The following is a 23,119-nucleotide window of genomic DNA, read 5'->3' as shown; positions in this document are numbered from 1 at the left end:
GCCTAAAATACCTTTCCCCCAACCATTCTCCACCCTTGTTGGAAATGAACGAATGGAAAGGGGTATTAAACTCAAGAGCAAAGTTCCAAGAAACTAGCCAAACAATAAACCAGAATTACCACCTTCCCAAAGAAAAAGTTGGGGGTTAGGGTGGAGGTGGGGGGCAACAAATTCTTCTGTGTCAACTAGCAAAAGAGTGGATCTCCTGAAGTCAGAGGAAGGAATAAATGGCTCTATGACATTTCAAACAAAAGGTCAACTTCTAACAGCCTGACACAGTCACTTTTTAAAATATGAAAATCCCCAGTGATAAAAGAAATTCTGCCCTTTGCTGGTGTCATTACCTCAGTCCCTCCAGCTGCACAAAACATCCAAACTGCATGATGCTGGTCACCTTGCCGTTGTAAATGTCTCCGATGGCGGGTTCTTCTGGGGGAGGGCGGTCCACGTGTTTATCCCGCCATCTGTCCAGATTCCGCTCCCCATACTTGTCTCGGTCTTTCCGATCTCTGGGGGGACTTTGACTTCTGCTCCTGGACCGGTATCTAGACTTCCCCTTATTCCTGTCCCGGGTCCGGGAACGTGATCGAGAGCGGGACCGGTGTCTCCGCTTATGGTCTCTATCACGTTCTCGCTCGCGGTCACGGTCTCGCTCTCGGCTCCGGCTGCGCTTCTTTTTCTTGGCCTTGTCCCTAGCAACAAATACTTGTTTGAGAAACAAAACCAACCCAATTCCATCCTCACCTTCCCAAGTACCTAACACAGTGCCATGCATATGGAAGGTACCCACTAAATGCTGAACTGGAGTTTCAGTAACTATGACTGACATCCCTGCGGGCTAATAACAGAGGAGACCACAAACGTATTCAGCCTTCTTTCAACCCAGATTTCTATCTTCTGAACATCTCAGCACTTGCTGCCTAAACACTCTCACCAGGGAGGAATGAAAACAGATCCAACAGTATGGTACGTGGCCAGTCTAGATTCTGTAAACTTGCCCAGAGTTTTGGTTGGCTGGTCCACAATTCAACTATCACTATATCCTAAACTTGCAAACAATAGGACACTAGGGACAAACCGGTGCTCGGTGTCTCTGTGCTTCTCCTGGCCTGCTGCACTGGGCATCAAGGCTTCCAGTTCTTTTAGGACATCCACAGCAACTTTCACATCATCCTCATCCAGCATGGTCTACAGAAACAGAGGTAGCCACGTCAGGAGAAAAGGGGACAAGAAAAGTCCACTCTCAAGAATCTGTACTTCAGGGTCATCTGCAAATCTAACAGTCCCTACAGTTCTGACCACTAATGTGAGGGAAGCAGAGGGGGCAGAGATTTCCAACACAATTTGAGACAGAGGGAGAAGAAATGAGCAAAGGCTCCTGGAAGTCATTTCCACACTTGGCAAATCCCCTTTGTCCTTAATACAAGCCTTATGGTGACAATTAGGTACCACCCCTCCCATGAAGAAGGAAATGGTAACCCACTCCAGTATTCTTGCCTGGAGAATCCCATGGACGGAGAAGCCTGGTAGGCTACAGTCCATGGGGTCGCAAAGAGTCAGACACGACTAAGCAACTTTACTTTCCTCTCATGAAAGCATGCAAGTGGTGATTATGAACAGAAAATAGACGTCAAAATTTTTACACAGCACTCGCCCTCTACACTCCCTTCCCTCTTTCACTTCTTTACTTTTCTCCATAGTTCTCATCCCTATCAGCTATATCATCTACTTACTTGGGTACTGCCTGTCTCCTCCCCACTAGAGAAGTTTACATGTTCATTCCCTGCCCCAGTACCAGGATGTAATGTCCAAGAGGGCAGACACTCTAGTCTGTTTGGTTCACCACTCTACCCTGATAGTTATAACAGCTTGGCATATAGTAGGTACTAGTCAAATTAAAAAATCAAAACACTTTGAATCTGCCTGCCAATGCAGGAGATGCGGGTTTGATCCCTGGGTCAGGAAAGATACCCTGGAGTAGGCAAGTTGCTCCAGTATTCTTGCCTGGAAAATTCCATGGATAGAGGAGTCTGGTGGGTTACAGTGCATGGGGTCAAAAAGAGCCAGAGATGACTGAACACATACACACAATATGTAACGAAGAAAAAAATCTAATTTTGCACAACAGGCAGTTGTTTCAGAACTTTAAGTTATTTCATACCTATTCCATATCCCTTAATCATTGCTTCCCACAATTCCCAATCTCATTTCCCTGGAATATCATTCTCTGAACCCTTTAACACTACTCTACACATAGTACGTGCTCAGGGAGTGGCCAGACACTTTTACTTTGAAAAAATACTGATACGCTACAGTGAAGGCAAACTTAAAACTAATAACTAATGAGACAGAGAAAAGGGGTGAGGTGGGGGGACATGCAGCTGCAGTAGACAAGCTCAAAATGGTATCAGTACCCGAACAGAAGGGTTGTCTGGCTGGCAAAGGACTGGGAAGAGCTCCTTCAGCTTTTCTTTTTCAGTCTTGGGCTTAACAACTGGATCTTAATTCATTAAAAGCATGAAAGAGTGAAAAAAGAAAAAAAGACATAATTAATATTCTTAGAGATTAACAAAAGAACTTCAACATTAGATTTGCATCAAACTAAAAACATTTTTCTACATATTACTCTTATACATTATTATAAACATAATTCAACTTCCTAAAAAAAAAATACTGATTACAAAACCTTCAACAACTATACCGGCACTGGGATGGGGAGTATGACTCAGTATGCATTTGATTGGTTATGTCTTATTTCTTTAATCTACTTGTTCAGCAGCTGCAGCAGGGTCAGTTCAGCTCAGTTCAGCCACTCAGTCGTGTCCGACTCTTTGCGATCCCACGAATCGCAGCATGCCAGGCCTCCCTGTCCATCACCAACTCCTGGAGTTCACTAAAACTCACGTCCATCGAGTCGGTGATGCCATCCAGCCATCTCATCCTCTGTCGTCCCCTTCTCCTCCTGCCCTCAATCCCTCCCAGCATCAGAGTCTTTTCCAATGAGTCAACTCTTCATATGAGGTGGCCAAAGTACTGCAGTTTCAGCTTTAGCATCATTTCTTCCAAAGAACACCCAGGGCTGATCTAAATGCAATTTACAGGATGCTCACAACCTAAACCATACTGGAGACGAAGCTTGGCTAGAAGGTCTGCTCACCTTTGCTAGTAGAAGGCTTTGCTGGAGGCCGCATGGTTTGTATGAGACGCAGCAAGTTACTAATGAGTGAATCCTTTGAAAAGAAACAGAACAAAGACTGTCAGCTCCTGGATCAGTGCTTAAAAACACTAAGAAAAGGAGTGTTCTTTAGAAAGAGTGGTAATGCACCTGAACTTAACTAACTGGGACAAATAAAGCAGAGTGGCAACCTGATGTGGCCTGAACCTAGTAACATACCTCAGAGAAAACTGATATTTATGACTCTTTGCAGGCATGTGACTTAGTTCCCTTCAACTATTTTATTTCCCATGGTTTAGAACTACCTTTCACACCTAGACTGTTGTTTTTGACTTCTTGATTTATAGAACAAGAATGTAAGCACCCATAAAGATTTAATAATGGAAATTCTGCCCGATTTTCCTGGAAAGGTGTCACAGGCAATTCAGTTATATCACCACTGCTTAGTGTCATGAAAACATCACATACTTAATGGTTCACTTTACTGGCATGTACTATCAAAATTTAAATCCAACAGTGATATTAAAACAAAACAGGGGTCTCTATGTTCACATACCGTAAATTCTGCACCATTTTTGACCAGTGAAGCCTTGAAAGTATCAAAGGTGGTATTTTTCTCAGCAAGACTGATCACAAATTCAGCTGCAAATGAGAAAACCAGGAGAATGGAGACTTGAGGAAGAAATCCGTTTCAAGTATGTTAAAAATAAAACCAGTTTGGTTATCCAACAGTCTTCAGTCTTCATAAAAACCGAAAAGCACCATTCAGTAAGAGTAGAGAAAGAATTTAGATTACCAAGATTATCCATGTATGGCCTAGTTAATCTTCATAAATAAAAAGAAAACATGGATCACCAGGCCTTTGAGTGCATTTGAGAGAGGAAGACCTCCTTGTCGCAGATCATTGTACTCTTCATGAAACTCCTGCTGCTGCTAAGTCACTTCAGTCGTGTCCGACTCTGTGCAAACCCATAGACGGCAGCCCACCAGGCTCCCCCGTCCCTGGGATTCTCCAGGCAAGAACACTGGAGTGAGTTGCCATTTCCTTCTCCAATGCATGAAAGTGAAAAGTGAAAGTGAAGTTGCTCAGTCAGTCCGACTCTTAGTGACCCCATGGACTGCAACCTACCAGGCTCCTCTGTCCATGGGATTTTCCAGGCAAGAGTACTGGAGTAGGGTGCCACTGCTTTCTCCGCTTCATGAAACTACTAGGTATGTATTCCACCATACAGATTCTAGAGGCAAGCATGTCCAAGGTCATAAGGCGACACACATGTACACAGGCATGCACACATGGACACAATAGGATGCTTTCTACAGTTTCTGAAAAGACTCACATGATCTATAATATATATGAGGTCCAGGCAGCCGCTGGGTGGTACAATATCCAAGCTGGTGAAAGAATCACTTGCTCCCTACCCTCAAACTTCACAAACCTGCCTAGTTCTCAAAATTTCCAATATTAGAACTATTTATTAATTAAGAGACTTGCAGGAGAAAAGTGCATTTTATGATAGATTGAGAAAATTGCCTCAACTTCTAATGATTTCAGTTGGACTTTTTTTTTTTGCTCATGCCATATGGCTTTCAAGATCTTAGTTCCCCAACCAGGGATTGAACCCAGGTCCTAGGCAAGGAAAGTATGGAGCCCTAACCACTGGACCACCAGGCAATTCCCTTCATTTGGATTTTAATCCTAAAAAATAATAATGATAACATGGAAGATCTGGATAACCAACTTATAAACTAGTACCACATACCATTTCCAGTCTGAAATTTGCCTTTACCTTTTTTATGATGTTAAGTGAAAGCCAGATGCCATCAGGTTTTTATTTAATAACAAGTTAATAACAACAGTGCCAATGGTTAAGACTTCTTAAACATCTACGACATTCGAGGCACTATGCTAAGTGCTCCACATGGGTTACCCCTATGGTTCTCACAACAGCCCTTATAGGTAGGTAGTACTATTGTCCCTGTTTCACAGATGAGGAGGCTGAGGGTTTGAGACAATGACCTACCCAAAAATAATTGGTGGAACCAGAACTGGAATCCAGAAATCTGATTTCAGAGCCCAAATTCTTTAGAGAATGTGAACAGAGAACTAAATCACATGGTGCGGGTCATACAATGCTCAAAAGAGGCAATCCTAAAGCAGTCACCAGCATTCACACTGTAGCTGTCATTAATGAGGATTTATTTTTAATTTTCAGAATTATATGAGGGCATCATATAACTGAACTATCAAAAATGAGTCAGTAATTAAAAACTAGTTCATTGTTGAAAACAGGAAAAATAATGACATTGATTTAAATGATAATACATCAAGGTCAAAACAAAAAAATCAAGTCAACAAGTAAAACACACAAGAAATAAATATTTAACTTTCTGTTATTAAAACCAACTCTGGCAGTTTAGCTTTTTTGTTACTAAAACCAACTCTGGCAATCACACTTTTCCAATATTACTATTTTTAATGTTACTGGTTCCATAAATCTGTATTTAACAGTGTGATACTGTGATTTATAAGAAGAAACACATATTTGGTTTCTATCCCTGGTGTGGAGCTCTCCTAAATGCAGAGAATAAGTTATTATTTTTTTTACTTTTCTGAGATAACCTTAGGCAAATCCCTAGGTAACTAGGATGAGGGTAGGTTGTCAAGGAAACCAATCAAGAGATTAGAGGGCTGGAACTTTCAGCCCCACCCTGATCTCTGGAAGGGGAGAGAGGCTGGAGATTGAGTTCAGTCATCAATGGTTGGATGGCATCACTCAACCATGGACATGAGTTTGAGCAAACTCTGGGAGACAGTAAAGGATAGGAAAGCCTGGCGTGCTGCAGTCCATGGGGTCGCAAAGAGTTGGACATGACTTAGCAACTGAACATCATCATCAATGGCCAATGATTTAATCAGCTGTGCCTATACAATGCGAGCTGTGCCTATATAATACATGAGTGCTCATACAATGAGGCCTCCATAAATACCCAGAGAGGGTTTGGAGAGTTTCCAGATTGGTGAATGCACGGAAGTTCAGGGAGAGTGGGGAACTCAGAAAGCATCGGAGCTCCTCTCTCCTTGTTACATATCTTCCATTTAGCTGTTACATCCTTTTATAATAAATCAGTTAGCAAAATGGCAATCCACTCCAGCACTCTTGCCTGGAAAATCCCATGGATGGAGGAGCCTGATAGGCTACGGTCCATGGGGTCGCAAAGAGTCAGACACGACTGAGCGACTTCACTTTCACTTTCTGAGTTCTGTGAGCCGCTCTAATAAATTAATCAAACCCAAGGATGGTGTCATTGAAACCTCCAATCTATAGCAGGTGACAACCTGGACTTGCAAGTGGCCTATGAAGGTGGAGGTGGGACAGTTTTGGTCTCAAGAACTTTTTGTTTCCTCTAAAAAAGCTAACTCGTTAGTACTCTGTAGTTTAAAAGAGAGAGGAAAACAATGTATGCCCACTGAGGGAATCTATCTTGTACTCTACTGTATTCCTAATCCCCCAGCTCAGTGAACATTACCTGAATGAAGGAACATATTACCCAGAGATAGCAACCTGACCAGTCTATCACCTCATTATCAAAAAAAAGAGTAAATTGAGAAAAAATTACACAAGATAGGCACATCTTGATGACAAGCAAGAGAAAAGTGAACTAAAATACAAAGGTGCTACATGGTAACCCTGTGAAGAACACAGTATCATCCCTATTTCACAGATAAGAAAAACAGCTGCAGAGAAACTATGTATCTCACCCTGGATCATACTTCTAACCTCCCTGACTCCTCTTCCTCGTGCATGTGTCTTTTTCTTCCATCTCTCCAATTGATGACTTTATCTTCATTTAGAAAACAGAACTGTCAAATGGGAACTCTCTCCCTCATCTCCCTACCACCTACCCCTAAACCCATCTGCATTTAAAATCACATTCTGCCCTCCTTCCAGTTAAAATGAAGCATCCCTGTGCCTATCAAGTCAATTCCTCCACCCATGCCCTAGACCCTATCCATCCCTCTGCCTCCAGGAGGATTCCACCTGCCTGCAGCCTGAGCTGTGGGGCCCTAGTCTTTTCCATTTCCTCAGTTTGTATTCGCCCCATGTGCAATTTGTCCCAAGACGTCTAATGTTTGAGAGACACTATACATTGGTGCTTCAGAGACAGTATAAGCATGAATGGTTAAGAGCACAGTTAAAGTTACAGACTTGGATTCCAGACCAAGCTCACCTCACATTTTGATACGTGATCTTGAGGGGGGGGTACTTAATTACTCAGAGCCTTGTTTTCGTAATCTATAAACAGAAAATACTATCTCACAGGATGGTATGAGGAGCAAATAAGACAAAGTAAAACACTAAGCATACTATCTGGCACGTAGTGAGAACTCAATAAGTGGCTGCCACGAAAAAAACCATCATCTTCACCATCATCATCATGTAACTCTGCGTTGCTGCTGTTAACGCTGTTTAATTATCTGGGACTGGGGGGGCTGGGGGTGCGGGGGGGGGGTGGGGAAGCAGGGGGTTAGAGGGGGAAGCAAGCAGCGACGGCCGCTTCGGGTTTCACTGACAGTTCTGGGAAAAGCGTTCTAACAGCTCCGCCTGGAGAATTCTCAACAGGCGGCCGCGGCCGCAGGTGCTCTGGGCCAAGTCTCTGTGACAGACACACACACACACTCGGCCCATCAACCCCCCTCTCCTTCCGCTTTCCTCGAGCCCAGACCCAGAGGCCACACGGACCTCCGCAGACTCACCCAAATCCTTGTCGTTGATACCTAAGTGATTGTCCAGCTCGGTGCAAACCTTTGACACCAAAGACAGATACTCGAGTTTGGCGAGTTCTTCCGCGGGGCCTAGCTCTGTCCCGGGTACGGCTCCCGCCATGGCCACAGCCACCGCCATGGCTACGGCTTCCCGGGGACCCTCACCGCGGCCCTTCGGAGCTACTTCCACCTGGCCCCTGCACTGCCGGCCCTCCGAGCTCCGCCCGCACCTGCTCCAGTTTCAACTTCCGGGTCGGCGCACCTCTCTTTTGTTTACGATAAATCGAAAGCTCCAGGAACTTTTCTTGACGTAACCGGATGGATCATAGAGATCAGACAGGAAGTGCTCGAGGAAGGGACCGCTGAATGGGTTACTCAGCACGCTGACGGGCGCCCTCTATAGTTCAGCGATCTTCTTCGCCGGCTTTCAGGCACGAAAACATACACTCTCCACGCGCTTCCGCCCTGTGTCGGCAGAGGGCGACCGTGGCCTGCGCAGGGTGAGCGGAGGAGGAGGGCGCCGCCACCTCCTCCGGTCTCCTCTCCCCCGCCCCCGCCCACGCCCCCGTACACACCCGCCGCGCCTGCGCTTTAGAAGTCTTGGGAAAAAACCCTGAATTCAACTCTGGAACAGGCAAGATTGGCTTAACAGGAGACCCGTATATTCCTGGGGCTTTGCATCTGCTCGGATCATAACGACTACAAGAAATTCTGTAACAAATCAGCAGGCGATGGAGCCTACTTCTATCATTAACTCACTTTACAGATGAAGAAACTGATACTTCCCCTACCTAGCTGAGTGACCTTAATCCCTTGGGCCTTAGTTTTCTTGTCTGTAAACTTTGCTTCTCGGCCTTTTGGCTGAGATTGCAGACGGTAAAGCGTCTGTCTACCATGTGGGAGACTCGGGTTCGATCCCTAGGTCGGGAAGATTCCTTGGAGAAGGAAATGGCAATCCACTCCAGTACTATTGCCTGGAAAATCCCATGAACAGAGGAGCCTGGTAGGCTACAGTCCATGGGGTCGCAAAGAGTCGGACACGACTGAGCGACTTCACGTTCACGTTCAAACTTGGATAATATTGCTCTAACTGGGTTTAGGTGATGACCAAATGAGATAACTATACAAGGATCCTGATTCATAAACACAGTACAATGGTAGTTGCTATAATCCCAAAGCTGAGACAGTGGTCATCATCAAGTCTGTCAAGCATAGATCCCCAAAGTCTGAGACACCAGAGAGCCGCCTAGCTCCTCTCCTATGAAAACCACTTCTCAACCCCCAGTTTTCCAGATACTGATACCCTCAGTCCTCTCAGAACTTGTTCCCTCAAATATCAGCTGTGCTATGAACCCAAAGTCAGAAAGCTCAGGTCTCCCAGCTTCTGCTTCAGGTCCCCTTTTACTTTGTGACAATTCCAAGTGGCTCAGTGGTAAAGAATCTGCCTGTCAGGTAGGAGATGTGGATTCGATCCCTGGGTCTGGAAGATTCCCTGGAGAAGGAAATGGCAACCCTCTCCAGTATTCTTGCCTGGGAAATCCCATGGACAGAGGAGTCTGGGAGGGGTGACTGTCCATGGCGTTGCAAAGAGTTGAACACAACTTAGCAACTAAACAGCAGCAGCAGCAACATGGTGAGGTGAGGATTTTCCCACACCCCGCCACTCTGCACGATGAATGAGGAAACAGGAGGCACCCCCAAGTGCCTTTTGATGGCCTTCTCATCAAAAGGGAGGGAGTCAGACCCTTTTGCTTTTACCTTCAGGGTCCATTACCCTACTGCATCTTTGAACTCTGTTCTTTCATCATCTCACTATGGTTCTCATCACTTCCAAGAGCTCCATGTTTCCAGGATCCTAAGGATCAGCAGTGTGCCCTCTGTGTTCTTCCCACTCCCCTTTCTCTTCCTCTGTTCCCACGTGAATGGGATGGAAAATCTTGTACTTCATTCAACAAGCTCAATTTGCCAGCTTGGAGCAGGGCTACCTGGGGCTTATTCCACTGAATTCTTTTCTTTGTGCTTCTTTGCCTTTCAAAATATATATACGTTCATGTTCTGCTTTCCTCCAATATTTAACTGGATGGGGGGAAGAAAACATGGAGTTTGTTTTGTTTTAAAAGCTCTGAGGGAAAAAAGACTATAGAACCATAATATGTAGTAGTGGTAACAGTACTATAAGAAAACTACAAAAATTTGTTTAATTTGGGGAGGGGGAATTATTGAACACACATCTCAATAGTAAATAGTAACAACAAAACATTGATTTTATTTGTGTATGCCATTAAGTACAAATTTTCAGAAGTCAAAGTTTTTTATGCAATACACATATACCCTATAATACCAAGGGGTGCTTTTTGAAGCCAGAGGAGAACATTAAGTACATAGATACTGATAAATTGATAGCCCAAACACACATGCATGTGGAGTCTTCCTCTCTTTTCCCATGAAAGACACTGATCCAAATGTAGTATAAAAGTGACTTCATGGCAGGGAGGGAAAAATTGGGAGATTGGGATTGACATATACACACTACTATATATAAAAAGAAAACTAATAAGGGCCTACTATATAAGGAAAAGACTCTAAAAATCAGTGGGTATATGTATGACTGATTCACTTTGCTGTACACCTGAAACTAACACAACATAGTAAATGAACTGTATTCCAAAAAAAATTTTTCAAGTGAGTTTATCCTTACAAGGGTATATTGTATAGCACAGGAAACATAGCCAATATTTTATAACTATAAATAGAGTATAACCCTTAAAAATTATGATTGTGAATCACTATGCTGTACATCTGAAACTTACATAATAATGTACATCAACTATACCTCAATAAAAAATAAATAAAATAATTTTTTAAGTGAATTCATTCTGGAAATTCCCTGGCAGTCCAGTGTTAGGACTTCTCGCTTTCAATGCCAAGAACCTGCATTCAATCCCTGGTCCAGGAACAAGGATCCCTCAAGTCACACAGTGTGGCCAAAAAACAAAAGTGAATTAATTCACATTGAATATATTTGGATATATTCTGGATCATCCTTTGAATATATTTCCAAATATTATACCAGATAAGTACTTCCCTGGCAGTCCAATGGTTAAGACTTTGTGCTTCCATTGCAGACGGTGTGGGTTCCATCTGGGAAACTAAGATCCCATGTGCTGCAGGGTGTGGCCAAAAAAAAAACAAAAAGAAAGAAATATTATACCAGGTATGATTAATTGCTCATCAATATTATATTACTTTCCTTGGACAGCCTCCATTTGGCTTCTTTAATACAGCTATTGATGGTTCCCAGTAAATAACCTGCCTTCACAAGACAATATTTAAAATATTGAAACAAATAGCTTAGGCTTAATCACTACCACCACCCATCATGGATAAGAAATTATTTCCCACACTGATCCAATAGTAAAAAGGGCTTTGCTTGTATGCCTATTCCTAGACTGATATATATATTTAACTCTCACCGCAATTCCCACATTATTTCTGTTTTGTCCCAGAGAATGGTCCCAGCTGCTGGCAATGGGTTAAGAACTTGGGGGTTGAGAGAAAGTAGGAAGCAAAGAAGAGAATCTTGAGCTGCTGGGCAATCCTAGACTAGATGGGCGAGGGCAGAAGTGTGGAGTTAATAGATGGCATCCTTGGAGAAGTTGGTGAAAAAAACCATCAGACTTCCTGTCACCATAACAAAATGGTGTTGCTGCAAACAAGACAGCCCTGACTTTTTCTGCTAGGGCCTTAGGGGAAACACCTCTGCTCTGGAAGCCAAAATCGGAATGATTTGCTTGGGGCTGCCCTGGTGGCTCAGATGGCAAAAGCATCCTCCTGCAATGCAGGAGACCTGGGTTCCATCCCTGGGTTGGGAAGATCCCCTGGAGGAGGGTATGGCAACCCACTCCAGTATTCTTGCCTGGAGAATCCCCTTGGGCCAAGGAGCCTGGTGGGCTACAGTCCATGCGGTTGCAAAGAGTCAGACATTACTGAGCGACTAAGCACACACACACATATAACTGCCCCTCAACTGTCATTGTTATTAATGCAGTGAGACTTCAGGAAAAAATGGCACCTGTTTCATGGCTCTGTGACTTCCCTGGTGGCTCAGACAGTAAAGCGTCTGCCTACAACGCTAGAGACCTGGGTTCCATCCCTGGGGTGGGAAGATCCCCTGGAGAAGGAAATGGCAACCCACTCCAGTATTCTTGCCCGGAGAATCCCATGGACAGAGGAGCCTGGTAGGCTGTACAGTCCATGGGGTCGCAAAAAGTCGGACACGACTGGGTGGCTTCACTTTCACTGCTCTACTGTGGCCTGACTTAATCAGAGAGCCTGGGAACCAAATGAAAGACATTGACGCCAATGGCCAGAACCTTTTCATCTGAGGCCTTTGCTGAGAGGGATAGAAGCCCAGAGAGAGTGAAGTAGTGAAATACCCCTCTTTTTTTCACTCTTTTCCCCCAAATTCTTCTCCAAATTTGAATCAATTCATCAATGATGTACTGAACATCTACTTTGTGTCCAGGCGCTGTGATAGGTTCTGGAAAGTATCATTAGGGATTGGAAAGGCAGTGGAAAGCCATCAAGGAAGAACTAGAATATTCTTAATGCCACACTCATGGCTGGTGGCAAAGCTATGTTTATTACTCCGGTCTCTGTGCTGCCTAAACAGGAGGGCAGGTGATTGGGAGACAAAAAAACAAAGCACGTCAGGTCAGCCAAGGGCAGCCGGGGGAGGGAAGGGGGCGGATGGGGCCGGGGCCACCTCACAGGACCATTCCTCCTGTTGCAACCCTTTATTTGTCTGCCTTATCTTCCAATGCCCAAGCACAACCTCTATTTTGCCCCAAATGTCCCTGACCTTAAATTACCCCTCTTTTCAGGCCATCATCCTGCCATCCACATTAATAATGGATGCTTTGAGCTCTAAATTCTCCAAAGTTTTATAGTATTAGGCAAAAAAAAAAAAAATCCTTCTTAACAGGCTTTTTCTTTTTTTGTCACAGTCAAGTCTCCTTCTTTCTCTCCCACTCTAAGGGCTGTCTTTAAAATGTCAGGAAAAAAAAAATCAGACACCCTTAGGATGTGAACTTGTTAAGAGAATTTATTCCCCCATCTCTACCTCCTCACCCTCTGTGGGAGTGGTAAGAAATTTTCACATGTTTATTTAATCATGTGAAATGTTTAAATGCTAATCATCCTTTAAGTGACTGAACTTCAGGATCTAGTGGATATTTTGTAGACTTCATTTAGGTCGATTTTCTTTAAAAAGAAAAATTTTTTAATAATGAATATTACAAGTCTAGGAAACAAAGTGACAAGTTATCACAGAGCTAGTGATATTTAGCCCCCATCTCTGGAGGAGGGTATTTCTTTACCCTCTGGTTTCTGTTTGAGGTAATTCTTTAAAAACTTAAGGCTTTCCTCAGGAGAGATACCAAAGAAAAAAAAAAGCAAACCAAGAAATATATTGATAGGAAAAGAGGAGAGAACAGAGGGGATGGTGTTCTGTTTACAAGTCAGGGATGTAAACAGCTGTCCAGTTAGCTTGAGGCCAAAGGTCTGTGTTAATCTGTATGTTTGCCACTAACTCCAAAGAAACTTCTCCTCCGAAAACTCCGTTTTTTTCACCCAAGAAAAGAAGGATGAATTCCCAGTGTGTCCTCTGTCCCAAGTCTGAGAGGGCTCAGCAGAAAGAGCAGTGTGGGACTCCTCCCCGGGCTCTCCAGGTCCTGAGCCTCAGAGGATCTTTGGTGGCAGCAAGAGCTGCTGCCCTGGTGCCAAAATAGATGCCTCTCTGTCCTGGGATTATAGTCATTATGGTGATTGATGCCTCCAGAGTGAAAATTAGCAATCTGGTGAGGTAACTAAAAATGAATGCATCTCTTCCTAGGGTTCACTCCACCCAGCTGAGCCACCAAATAAAACCAGCATATGGGGCAATTAAGGAGCTGGCTCTGGCTTTCAGGGCGAAGAAGAAAAGAGACAGAGTTCAGGGTCTCTGGTTCCCTGCTTGGTTCAGTAATGATCATGAATCCTAATGAGCATCCCCTTTGCCTCTCAATAGTGTTCCTAGTCTGAGACCTGCAGCCTGTGGTTTCACCTTTCCAATAAGTTCATTTGTTCCACACAGCAACATCTTACCCTCTTTTGTTGCAAATGGGCTGAGGGAGAAGAAAGGGAAAAGTGAGGATAAAGGTTTTTCACATGGGTTTGTGTGCGGCAAATAGTGTTTCTTCTTAGTTATATATATTTTTTTTCTTTTTTTTTTTTTTTTTAACTGTACTGCTCAGCTTGCAGGATCTTGATTCCCCGAGCAGCGATGGAACCTGTGCCTCCTATAGTGGAAGCTCAGAGTCCTAACCACTGACCCACCAGAGAACTACCCCCATAGATTTGCTTTTATACGACCCAGAAAGACTCTATAATCTTCCATTAACTCTCAAATAGCAATGTGGGTAGAACTTATCTGAAAATTTTTGCAGGACGCGGAGATTCCATATTGGTTGGTCAACCTCTCTTATTGAGCATGTCCAGAAATCCCTGTCCTGTTTCATCCCCATGGACTTGGACCTAATGAAACTTCACTTGTGACAAGGACTGATTGGGGTCACACTATCAGCTACTTGCATATTTGGGTTTAAAGGCAATATTCAATCAGGTGTACTTCTGAAGTTTTAGAGTTGGACAAGATTAAGGAGATAATGTCATCAAATCCATTCACTAAAGGCCATCATTATTTGAAATGGTTTTACTCCCCTGACCTCAATACCTGAAACTCCTCTCTCTAACCCAGTGTATCCTTTCCACCACTGGACCATCTCTTAATTTTCATGGTGCCTCTAAATCTTTCATCTATCCTTGCTTGCAATCTATCAGCATTCTCTCAATTTCACTCATATTCTCTCAAACATTTGGAAATATGCTCACAAATGTCAAGGAAGCCCTCCCTCCATTGTTTTTTGCTGTCCTGATCTGCCAACCCCAAGTGGCTCCCTTCACCCTGTTCTTCCCTCCCACACTGCTGGGTATTGCTAGAAACAGTCCCAAGGTCAAGCTGGTTCAACCCAGTATAAATTCATAATCTTGAACTTCACCTGGGCCCCATTAGGGCTCTTCTGGACAGTGGTTTCCCATACAACATGACTAAAGATGTCTAAACTCTCCTGAAGTCCCAGACCCACACCTACCACCATCATTTTCAGAAGACTTCACCTCCTACTTACAGGGAAAAAGAAAGCCAGTCAAGACTTCCCTCCCATCCCTGCCCTCACCTCCATCTCAGAATCAGTCCATACTTTCACCTGATATTTCTTTCTGTCTCTAGGAAAGTATCCTTTCTCCTCCTCAAAGCTCATGCACCCACGACACTCTTCATCTTGTCCCCTCCATTGACAACCTCTCTGATCTCATTCATACCCTTTCTCTCTCCTTGTTTCTTACCTTTTTCCTACAGACATGTTCAAGTCCCCACTGACCTAAAAATAAGAAATCTTTTCTCTATATGCTTTTGCTTATTCTACTGTCTTTCTCTATCCCCTGATACAACCAGAGCTGTAAGAAATATAAACTATATTTGGAGTTCTCTGTTTCCCTTCCTCCTGCCTGCCTCCTTCTCCAACTTATCCCCTCAACTCCTGGCCATTTGCTTTCACCCTCTTGAAATTATTCATTTATGTATTTGTTCATTCAACAGATGTGTACTGAGAACCCACTCTGTGTCAGTCCCTGCTAAAACTCCCTGTTCACAGAATTTACCAGTTACTTCTGTCTGGGTCTCACTCTGAGATACTCTGAGATCATTGCTCTGGGTGTGACCTGGGCATCAGGATTTTTTAAGGCTTCTTGGGTGATTCCTAATGTGTAGCAAAGTTTGGGAAGCACTGCCCTAATCCCCTAATACAAGATTTCTCCATCTTAACGCTACTGACATTTTAGGCAGCAATCATTCTTTGCTGCTGGTGGGATTTTCCTATCAATGAAGAAAACTAATTAGTTGTTATTAACCAGTTTAACTTATTCAAAGCCTCTGTTATTTTATTGCATACTAAACTAGTGAATTAGTTGGAGAAGGCAATGGCACCCCCACTCCAGTACTCTTGCCTGGAAAATCCCATGGACGGAGGAGCCTAGTGGGCTGCAGTCCATGGGGTCGCGAAGAGTCAGACATGACTGAGCGACTTCACTTTGAATTTTCACTTTCATGCATTGGAGAAGGAAATGGCAACCCAATCCAGTATTCTTGCCTAGAGAATCCCAGGGACGGGGGAGCCTGATGGGCTGCCGTCTATGGGGTCGCACAGAGTCGGACACGATTGAAGCGACTTAGCAGCAGCAGCAGCATAGGTTGTTTAGCAGCATCCCTGGTCTCTACCACTAGAAGCCAATAGCATCCTCTGCCCTTAGTCGTGACAACCAAAAATGTCCCCAGAGGTTGCCAAATGTCCCCTGAAGGGCAAAACAAACCCCAGTTGAGGCCCACTGCCCTAATATCTTCATTTTTCATCTTCCTTGACATGTGGATAGCATTGTGAAGTGAAAGTGAAAGTTGCTCGGTCGTGTCTGACTCTCTGCAACCCCATGGACTGTAGTCCATGGAATTCTCCAGGCCAGAATACTGGAGTGGTGAGCCTTTCCCTTCTTCAGGGATCTTCCCAACCCAGGGATCAAACCCAGGTCTCCCTCATTGCAGGCGGATTTTTTTACCAGCTGAGCCGCAAGGGAAGCCCAAGAATACTGGAGTGAGTAGTCTATCCCTTCTCCAGTGGTCTTCCTAACCCAGGAATTGAATCAGGGTCTCCTGAATTGCAGGTGGATTCTTTACCAACTGAGTTATAAGGAAAGCCCTTGTGAAGTGAGTGAGTGAGTGAAGGTCGCTCAGTTGTGTCCAGCTCTTTACAAGCCCACGGCCTATACACTCCATGGAATTCTCCAGGCCAGAATACTGGAGCGGGTAGCCTTTCCCTTCTCCAGGGGATCTTCCCAACCGAGGGATCGAACCCAGGTCTCCTGCATTCCAGGTAGATTCTTTGCCAGCTGAGCCACAGGAAAGCCCTTGTGAAACTCCTCGTTAATTCAGCTTTCACCACTGTGCACTCTCTGATTCATTATGCAAGGACTTATTGACATTTAAAACATGTTTATAGAGCAGACGTTAAAGTGGTTCGTGTGTCTTTTGCTCACCTCTTATTGACTCCTTATTTACAAGAAGGACAAGCAATGTAACCTTTATTGTGAGCAGCCACACATCTAGCTAAGACTGGGATTCTGGTCCTATAGTTTCTGTTTGCTTGGCCACGGCTACATGACTTGCAGGATCTTAGTTCTCAGACCAGGGATTGAACCTGGGCTGTGGCAGTGCAAATGTCAGGTCCTAACCACTAAACCACAGGCGACTCCCCTGATTCTAGTCCTATAGTACTTTCAGGTCCTGTCTTTTCCTCATTATCCCCCCTTCCCTGGAAGTACAGATGTGATAGTGTTAAGTCATCTCAGACAGTGTAAACAAGGTCATGACCCTGGGGTTCCTAGAGCAGAGAGGTAGAGCATCCTAATCTCTGACCTCTCAGAGCCACCGTACCAGCCCTAGGCTCCTCTCTACTGAATTACTATGTGAGGAAGAAATACACTTCTGTTTGTTTGAAATCACCATATTAGGGTGTTGCTATTATATAAGCTGAACCCATGTCCTAATCAACACGGATCCAGTCAAATTCGGCTATCACTTCTGGCAACTCGCAGGTCTCTATCTCCAGCCCCTGCAACTCTCAAACTCTAATCTTCTATTTCAGTTACCTATTGGAAGCTCCAGCTGGATAGCCAAGTAGGCTCTTAAGCTTAGCATGTTTAAAACCAAAAGCATCATGCTTTTCCCTCACACTAACACTTCCTGCCATTTTCCCTAATGCTGCTTAAGACATCCAATGCTCCAAGTCATCCAGGCTCCAAATCTGGGATGCCTGCCTCACTTAGGAGCCCTCTCTCCTATTAATAGCTTCCCAACAACCTTAGTTAGCGCCCCTGCGCATCTACATGTCCATATGCTTCCACCAAACCAAACCACTTGTTAGTTCCCCCTCCTAAATACTCTGCTTCCAGAACTATTGCAGATTCTCTAATTACTTCTACTGAAGATCCCTACCCAGCATGCCTTTCTCATCAAAGGCATGTCTGAGTCATCCCACAGAAGTCCATCCCCAAACCTCACACGTGGTAGGCATGAAAATGTTTTTCAAGTTGAAGAGATCAAATGGTTTGCCCAAAGCCACATGGCTAGATGTTCTGCTATAAGATGGAGACAGCATTTTCAAATGATAAACTATATTTCCTGCTTTTTTTAAAAAATTGGACTGACAATGTCATGAGGACATGGACTTCTTAGGAAAAGGTAGTGATTTGAGAAATTGTAAACTGCAATTTAAATAAGTGTTCTGCTATTCTGAGCCTTTGGCACACCATGCAGTATAATTATATCATGTGGCTGTGTAATACAAGATAAAATATAAGCATTTTACTGCAATATATAGTTTCATGGGCTAAATGTGAATCTTCATCCAAACATGCTCTAATTTGCCTGATTCCTTAGGGGCCAAGAAGCACTTAGAATACTAAGATATTTTTCAAATTGAGCTTGCTTGAATCAAATTGAAAATCACTGTGGGATCCTCTGAAAGTGAAAAGTGAAAGTGAAGTCATTCAGTCGTGTCCGACTCTTTGTGACCCCATGGACTGTAGCCCACCAGGCTCCTCCATCCATGGAATTTTCTAGGCAAGAGTACTGGAGTGGGTTGCCATTTCCTTCTCCAGGGGATCTTCCAACCCAGGGATCAAACCGGGGTCTCCTGCATTGCAGGCAGATGCTTTACCATCTGAGCCACCAGGGAATCACTTTTAAACAAATCAGTGGATACTGTGTGGCCTGCTCTCACAATGAATGTCTATAGCCATCCTTGTTTATGTGCCCATGATTTCCCAAAGTTGTTTTTTTTTTTAACCATAGGAAAAAGAAAGAGATTCAGTAGGTTTTGAGTACCTACTGAATGATATGGTAGGCATATGATGGTGTGATAGGGGTATAATAATACTTTAGTCATTATCATCACAGCCCCAGGAGGTAGGTAGGATCTGCAAGATACAGGGGAGTGGGGAGATGGTCAGCCAGGCCATTTGGCCAGGTCTCAAATGATAGGGCCTCCAATTTCTACTGCTTTTCAGGAATAAATTTGAGCAGGGGTGATTTAAGCCTGAAACTGTATCCTTCAATTCCATCTAAGAGCCATATTGTCCCCAGTTGCCTTGGCTTGGTGCAGTCATTCACAGCTGCCTGTAAATTTCAAGCAGGTTTGTGATCAAGACACTGACTCTCTGGCCACTTCAGAAATGATGCTCTGGTTATTGACATCTCTGCTCAAAGGAGATCTTTCTTTCTCTAGAGCACACAGAAACATGCTCTTTGGGTGTCATTCAGCTATTTCTGTAAATATAAAAGACAGACATACATTGCATATTCTTGTATATTAAAAGTTGTATGTATATGCAGCATGATATATTATCAATGTATTTATTATAATTTGAATTCTTGATTTAAAAAACTATCCATTTAATTTTCTACATTTTACCTTTCCCTTTATTAATTGTAAACCTGGTTTGCATAAAACGGAAAAATTTCCCATTGAATTATGTTCTTTTATGCCTGCACTAGTGTTTTTTTGTCTTTTTGTTAGTTATGTAATATTTATAATACTCTTCAGATCAATTTATATTTTTTAATATTCAGTTTCATTTACCAGTAGTGTTAGTCGCTTAGTCATGTCCAGCTCTTTGCGACCCCATGGACTATAGCCCACCAGACTCCTCTGTCCTCTATACAAGAATTCTCTATACAAGAATACTGGAATGAGTTGCCATTCCCTTCTCCAGGCGATCTTTCCAACTCAGGGATCGAACGCTCCTGAATTTCAGGCAGATTCTTTACTATCTGAGCTACCAGGAAAGACCTGTTTTAAAGATATTGTTTATTTATATTTTTAATTGAAGTACAGTTGATTTCCAATATCGTGTTGGTTTCAGATGTATAGCATAATGATTCATATATATATGTATGTATGTACGTATATTCTTTTACAGGCTTATTTTCCTTTATAGGTTATTACAAAATATTGAAATATTGAGTATAGTTTCCTGTGCTGTACAATAATTCCTTGTTGGTTACCTATTTTATATTCAGTAGTGTGTATATGTTACTCCTCCTGATTCCCCCCAATATGGTTTAATTAGACACTGAATACCAGAATTTAGATCTTGCCTAGGAAACAAATTTGAGTTTAAAAGTAACTGGTTTGGGCTTCCCTGGTGACTCAGTGGGAAAGAATCCACCTGCCAATGCAGGGGACATGGGTTCAATTCCTGGTCCAGGAAGATCCCACATACTGCAGGGCAACTAAGCCCATGCGCCATGATTACTGAGCTCATGCTCTGGAACTCAAGAGCTGCAGATACTGAGCCCATGTGCCGCGACTACTGAAGCTTATGCACTCTAGAGCCTGTGTTCTTCAATAAGAGAAGCCACTGCAATGAGAAGCCCAAACACAGCAACTAGAGAGTAGCCCTCTCTTGACACAACTAGATAAAGCCCAGGGCAAGCAGCAATTAAGAACCAGAGCAGCCAAAAATAAATTAACTTAATTTTTAAAGTAACTGCTTTACATACTTTTGACATGTGAAAGTAAATATTGCATGTCACCAAATTGTTTGTTTTAATACATTAAAGTTTCCCAGTTTGTCTCATTATTTTTCAGCCTCCACTACTAGCTAAATCTAAGAGCAAGATGAAGGTGTCAAAATGTGAGAGCTGTATACCTCACTGTGACATTGGACAGTATTCTTAGTCACACTTACATGTCAGAAAACTAAGACTCAGAGAGAGGAAGTAACTGTATAAAAAAAGTTAGCTGTCAGGCTCACAATCAATTTCCTAATCTCTAGGAATGGTTTTATCTCTGCCACATGACCCTTTCTGCCCCTCCCCTTGCCAAGGTTGATTGGTCTAGGATCAGACACAGGACCCAAGCCAGGCCAGTCAGATTTCTCCAGCATTTTTGACATCAAAATTGAAGGAAGAGACCAGGCCTTCTCTAATAGTAAAGTTATGATCTGTTAGAGGAGCCTGGTAGGCTGCAGTCCATGGGGTCACTGAGTCGAACACGACTGAGCGACTTCACTCTCACTTTTCACTTTCCTGCATTGGAGAAGGAAATGGCAACCCACTCCTGTGCTCTTGCCTGGAGAATCTCAGGGACAGGGGAGCCTGGTGGGCTACTGTCTGTGGGGTTGCACAGAGTCGGACACGACTGAAGCAGCTTAGCAGTAGCAGTAGCAGCAGCTCATATGAACAAGAGCTGCCAGAAGCCATGAGCTCCTCTCTGGAGAAAAGCTGAACTGAAAGAATAAAGGCCACACATAGAAAGGGAAAAAGGAAAAATCCAGAGAGAAAAGAATGTCCTGGAAGCATTTAAGTCCCTGACTTTGGTTATCCCCAATTCTAGATACCAAGGATCAGATTCTATTTTCTTAGTTTCCAAAATCACTATGGACGGTGACTCCAGCCATGAAATTAAAAGACACTTGCTCCTTGGAAGAAAAGCTATGACAAACCTAGACAGTGTATTAAAAAGCAGAGACATCACTTTGCCAACAAAGGTCCATATGGTCAAAGCTATGGTTTTTCCAGTAGTCATGTATGAATGTGAGAGTTGGACCATAAAGAAGGCTGAGCACCAAGGAACTGATGCTTTTGAACTGTGGTGCTATACTCTTGAGAGTCCCTCAGACAGCAAGGACTTAGCAGCAGCAGCAGCAGACAGCAAGGAGATCAAACCAGTCAATCCTAAAGGAAATCAGTCCTAACTATTCATGGGAAGGACTGATGCTGAAGCTGAAACTCCAATACTTTGGCCACCTGACGCAAAGAACTGACTCATTGGAAAAGACCCTGATGCTGGGAAAGATTGAAGGCAGGAGGAGAAGGGGACGACAGAGGATGAGATGGTTGGATGGCATCACCGACTTAGTGGACATGAGTTTGAGCAAACTCCAGGAGATAATGAAGGACCCGGAAGCCTGGCATGCTGCAGTCCACGGGGTCGCAAAGAGCAAGACATGACTTAGTGACTGAACAACAACAAGTATCCTTCCACTGGATTCCCTTCTTTGCCTTAGCTGGGTCAAGCCATCTAAACAATCAGTAACTGGCAGAACAGAGGCCTGGATCAGAGGGTCTGACTCCTGAGCCCATGCTCTTTTTGCTGCAGATCCAGTTCACCTGATCACTCAGATTTTGTCTCTGATGATGTGGGAAAAAACAGTACAAAGCCACAGAACCCAACCCTTCCACTTCACGTGATTCACACACATATTCAAACTTCATCTCCCACAGCGTGTGGGAAGCTGGTGTTCCCACTGATATAGATTCCAAGATGACACGTGTGCCTAAGGGCATGGGTTTAGAAGGAAATGCTACACTCCCAGCTATGTGTCTACACTGGACTTGGGTGGCATGGTGAATAATCAGCCCCGTGAAACCACACCCAGGCAAGCTCGTACAGACTTGGAAGGATGGGAAGGGAAAACAGAGGAAGTGGAAAATCTGGAAGAAAAAAAAAAAAAAAAGGCAAAGGTAACAGGCCTGTACATGGTTATATGGTTTGCTGCTTCCAAAGTATTTTCCCACGTTATCTTGTTTGGGGTCCCACGGCAATCCTGGAGGAACAGAGAGCAGATACAGTATTACCTACATTTTACAGAGAAGAAAACTGGGGAAAGGTACCTACCGCAGTGCCAGGGCATAGTGGGTACTCAGTAAACTCATTCATTGATTCCATGTGCTACTGATGCTCAGTGACCATTTGCAGAATGAACAAATGTGGCTCAGAAGCATGAAGTGACTTGTCCAGGGGCAGAAGTGTTACTCAAACTTGGGCTGTCTTGCTCTGCACTCCACTGCATGATGTTACATCTACAACTGAGCATTTCTAACCCCATCATGAATTCATGTCCTGCAGATTCAGAGACCTTAAATCCCCACTGCCTGAGAGAGGCACTTCTCAGATCTGCCAGCCCTCCAGAAAGTTCTTAAGTCAGCGCTTATTGGCCCTAGAGACAGTTAGATCTCACATTGAGAG

The 23,119-nt window shown here is 43.7% G+C and overlaps 1 protein-coding gene across 1 annotated transcript in view; it reads right to left on the bottom strand.

Moving 5' to 3' along the window:
- Positions 1-8,164, bottom strand: part of DHX8 (DEAH-box helicase 8) — a 30,288-nt gene extending 22,124 nt beyond the window's left edge. Inside the window, exons 1-6 of the mRNA XM_052658416.1 lie at positions 7,932-8,164; positions 3,732-3,817; positions 3,158-3,230; positions 2,415-2,500; positions 1,079-1,188; positions 345-692 (exon numbers count right to left, since the gene is read on the bottom strand). Coding sequence (XP_052514376.1) covers positions 345-692; positions 1,079-1,188; positions 2,415-2,500; positions 3,158-3,230; positions 3,732-3,817; positions 7,932-8,079 — 851 coding nt within the window. The 5' untranslated portion in view covers positions 8,080-8,164. The remainder of the gene's footprint in view (positions 1-344; positions 693-1,078; positions 1,189-2,414; positions 2,501-3,157; positions 3,231-3,731; positions 3,818-7,931) is intronic.
- Positions 8,165-23,119: the final 14,955 nt, after the last annotated feature.

Source organism: Budorcas taxicolor, chromosome 19 (assembly GCF_023091745.1).
Source record: "Budorcas taxicolor isolate Tak-1 chromosome 19, Takin1.1, whole genome shotgun sequence".
Classification (NCBI taxonomy): domain Eukaryota; kingdom Metazoa; phylum Chordata; class Mammalia; order Artiodactyla; family Bovidae; genus Budorcas; species Budorcas taxicolor.
The sequence above is the reverse complement of the archived record's forward strand: the minus strand, read 5'-3'. Positions and strand labels throughout refer to the sequence as shown.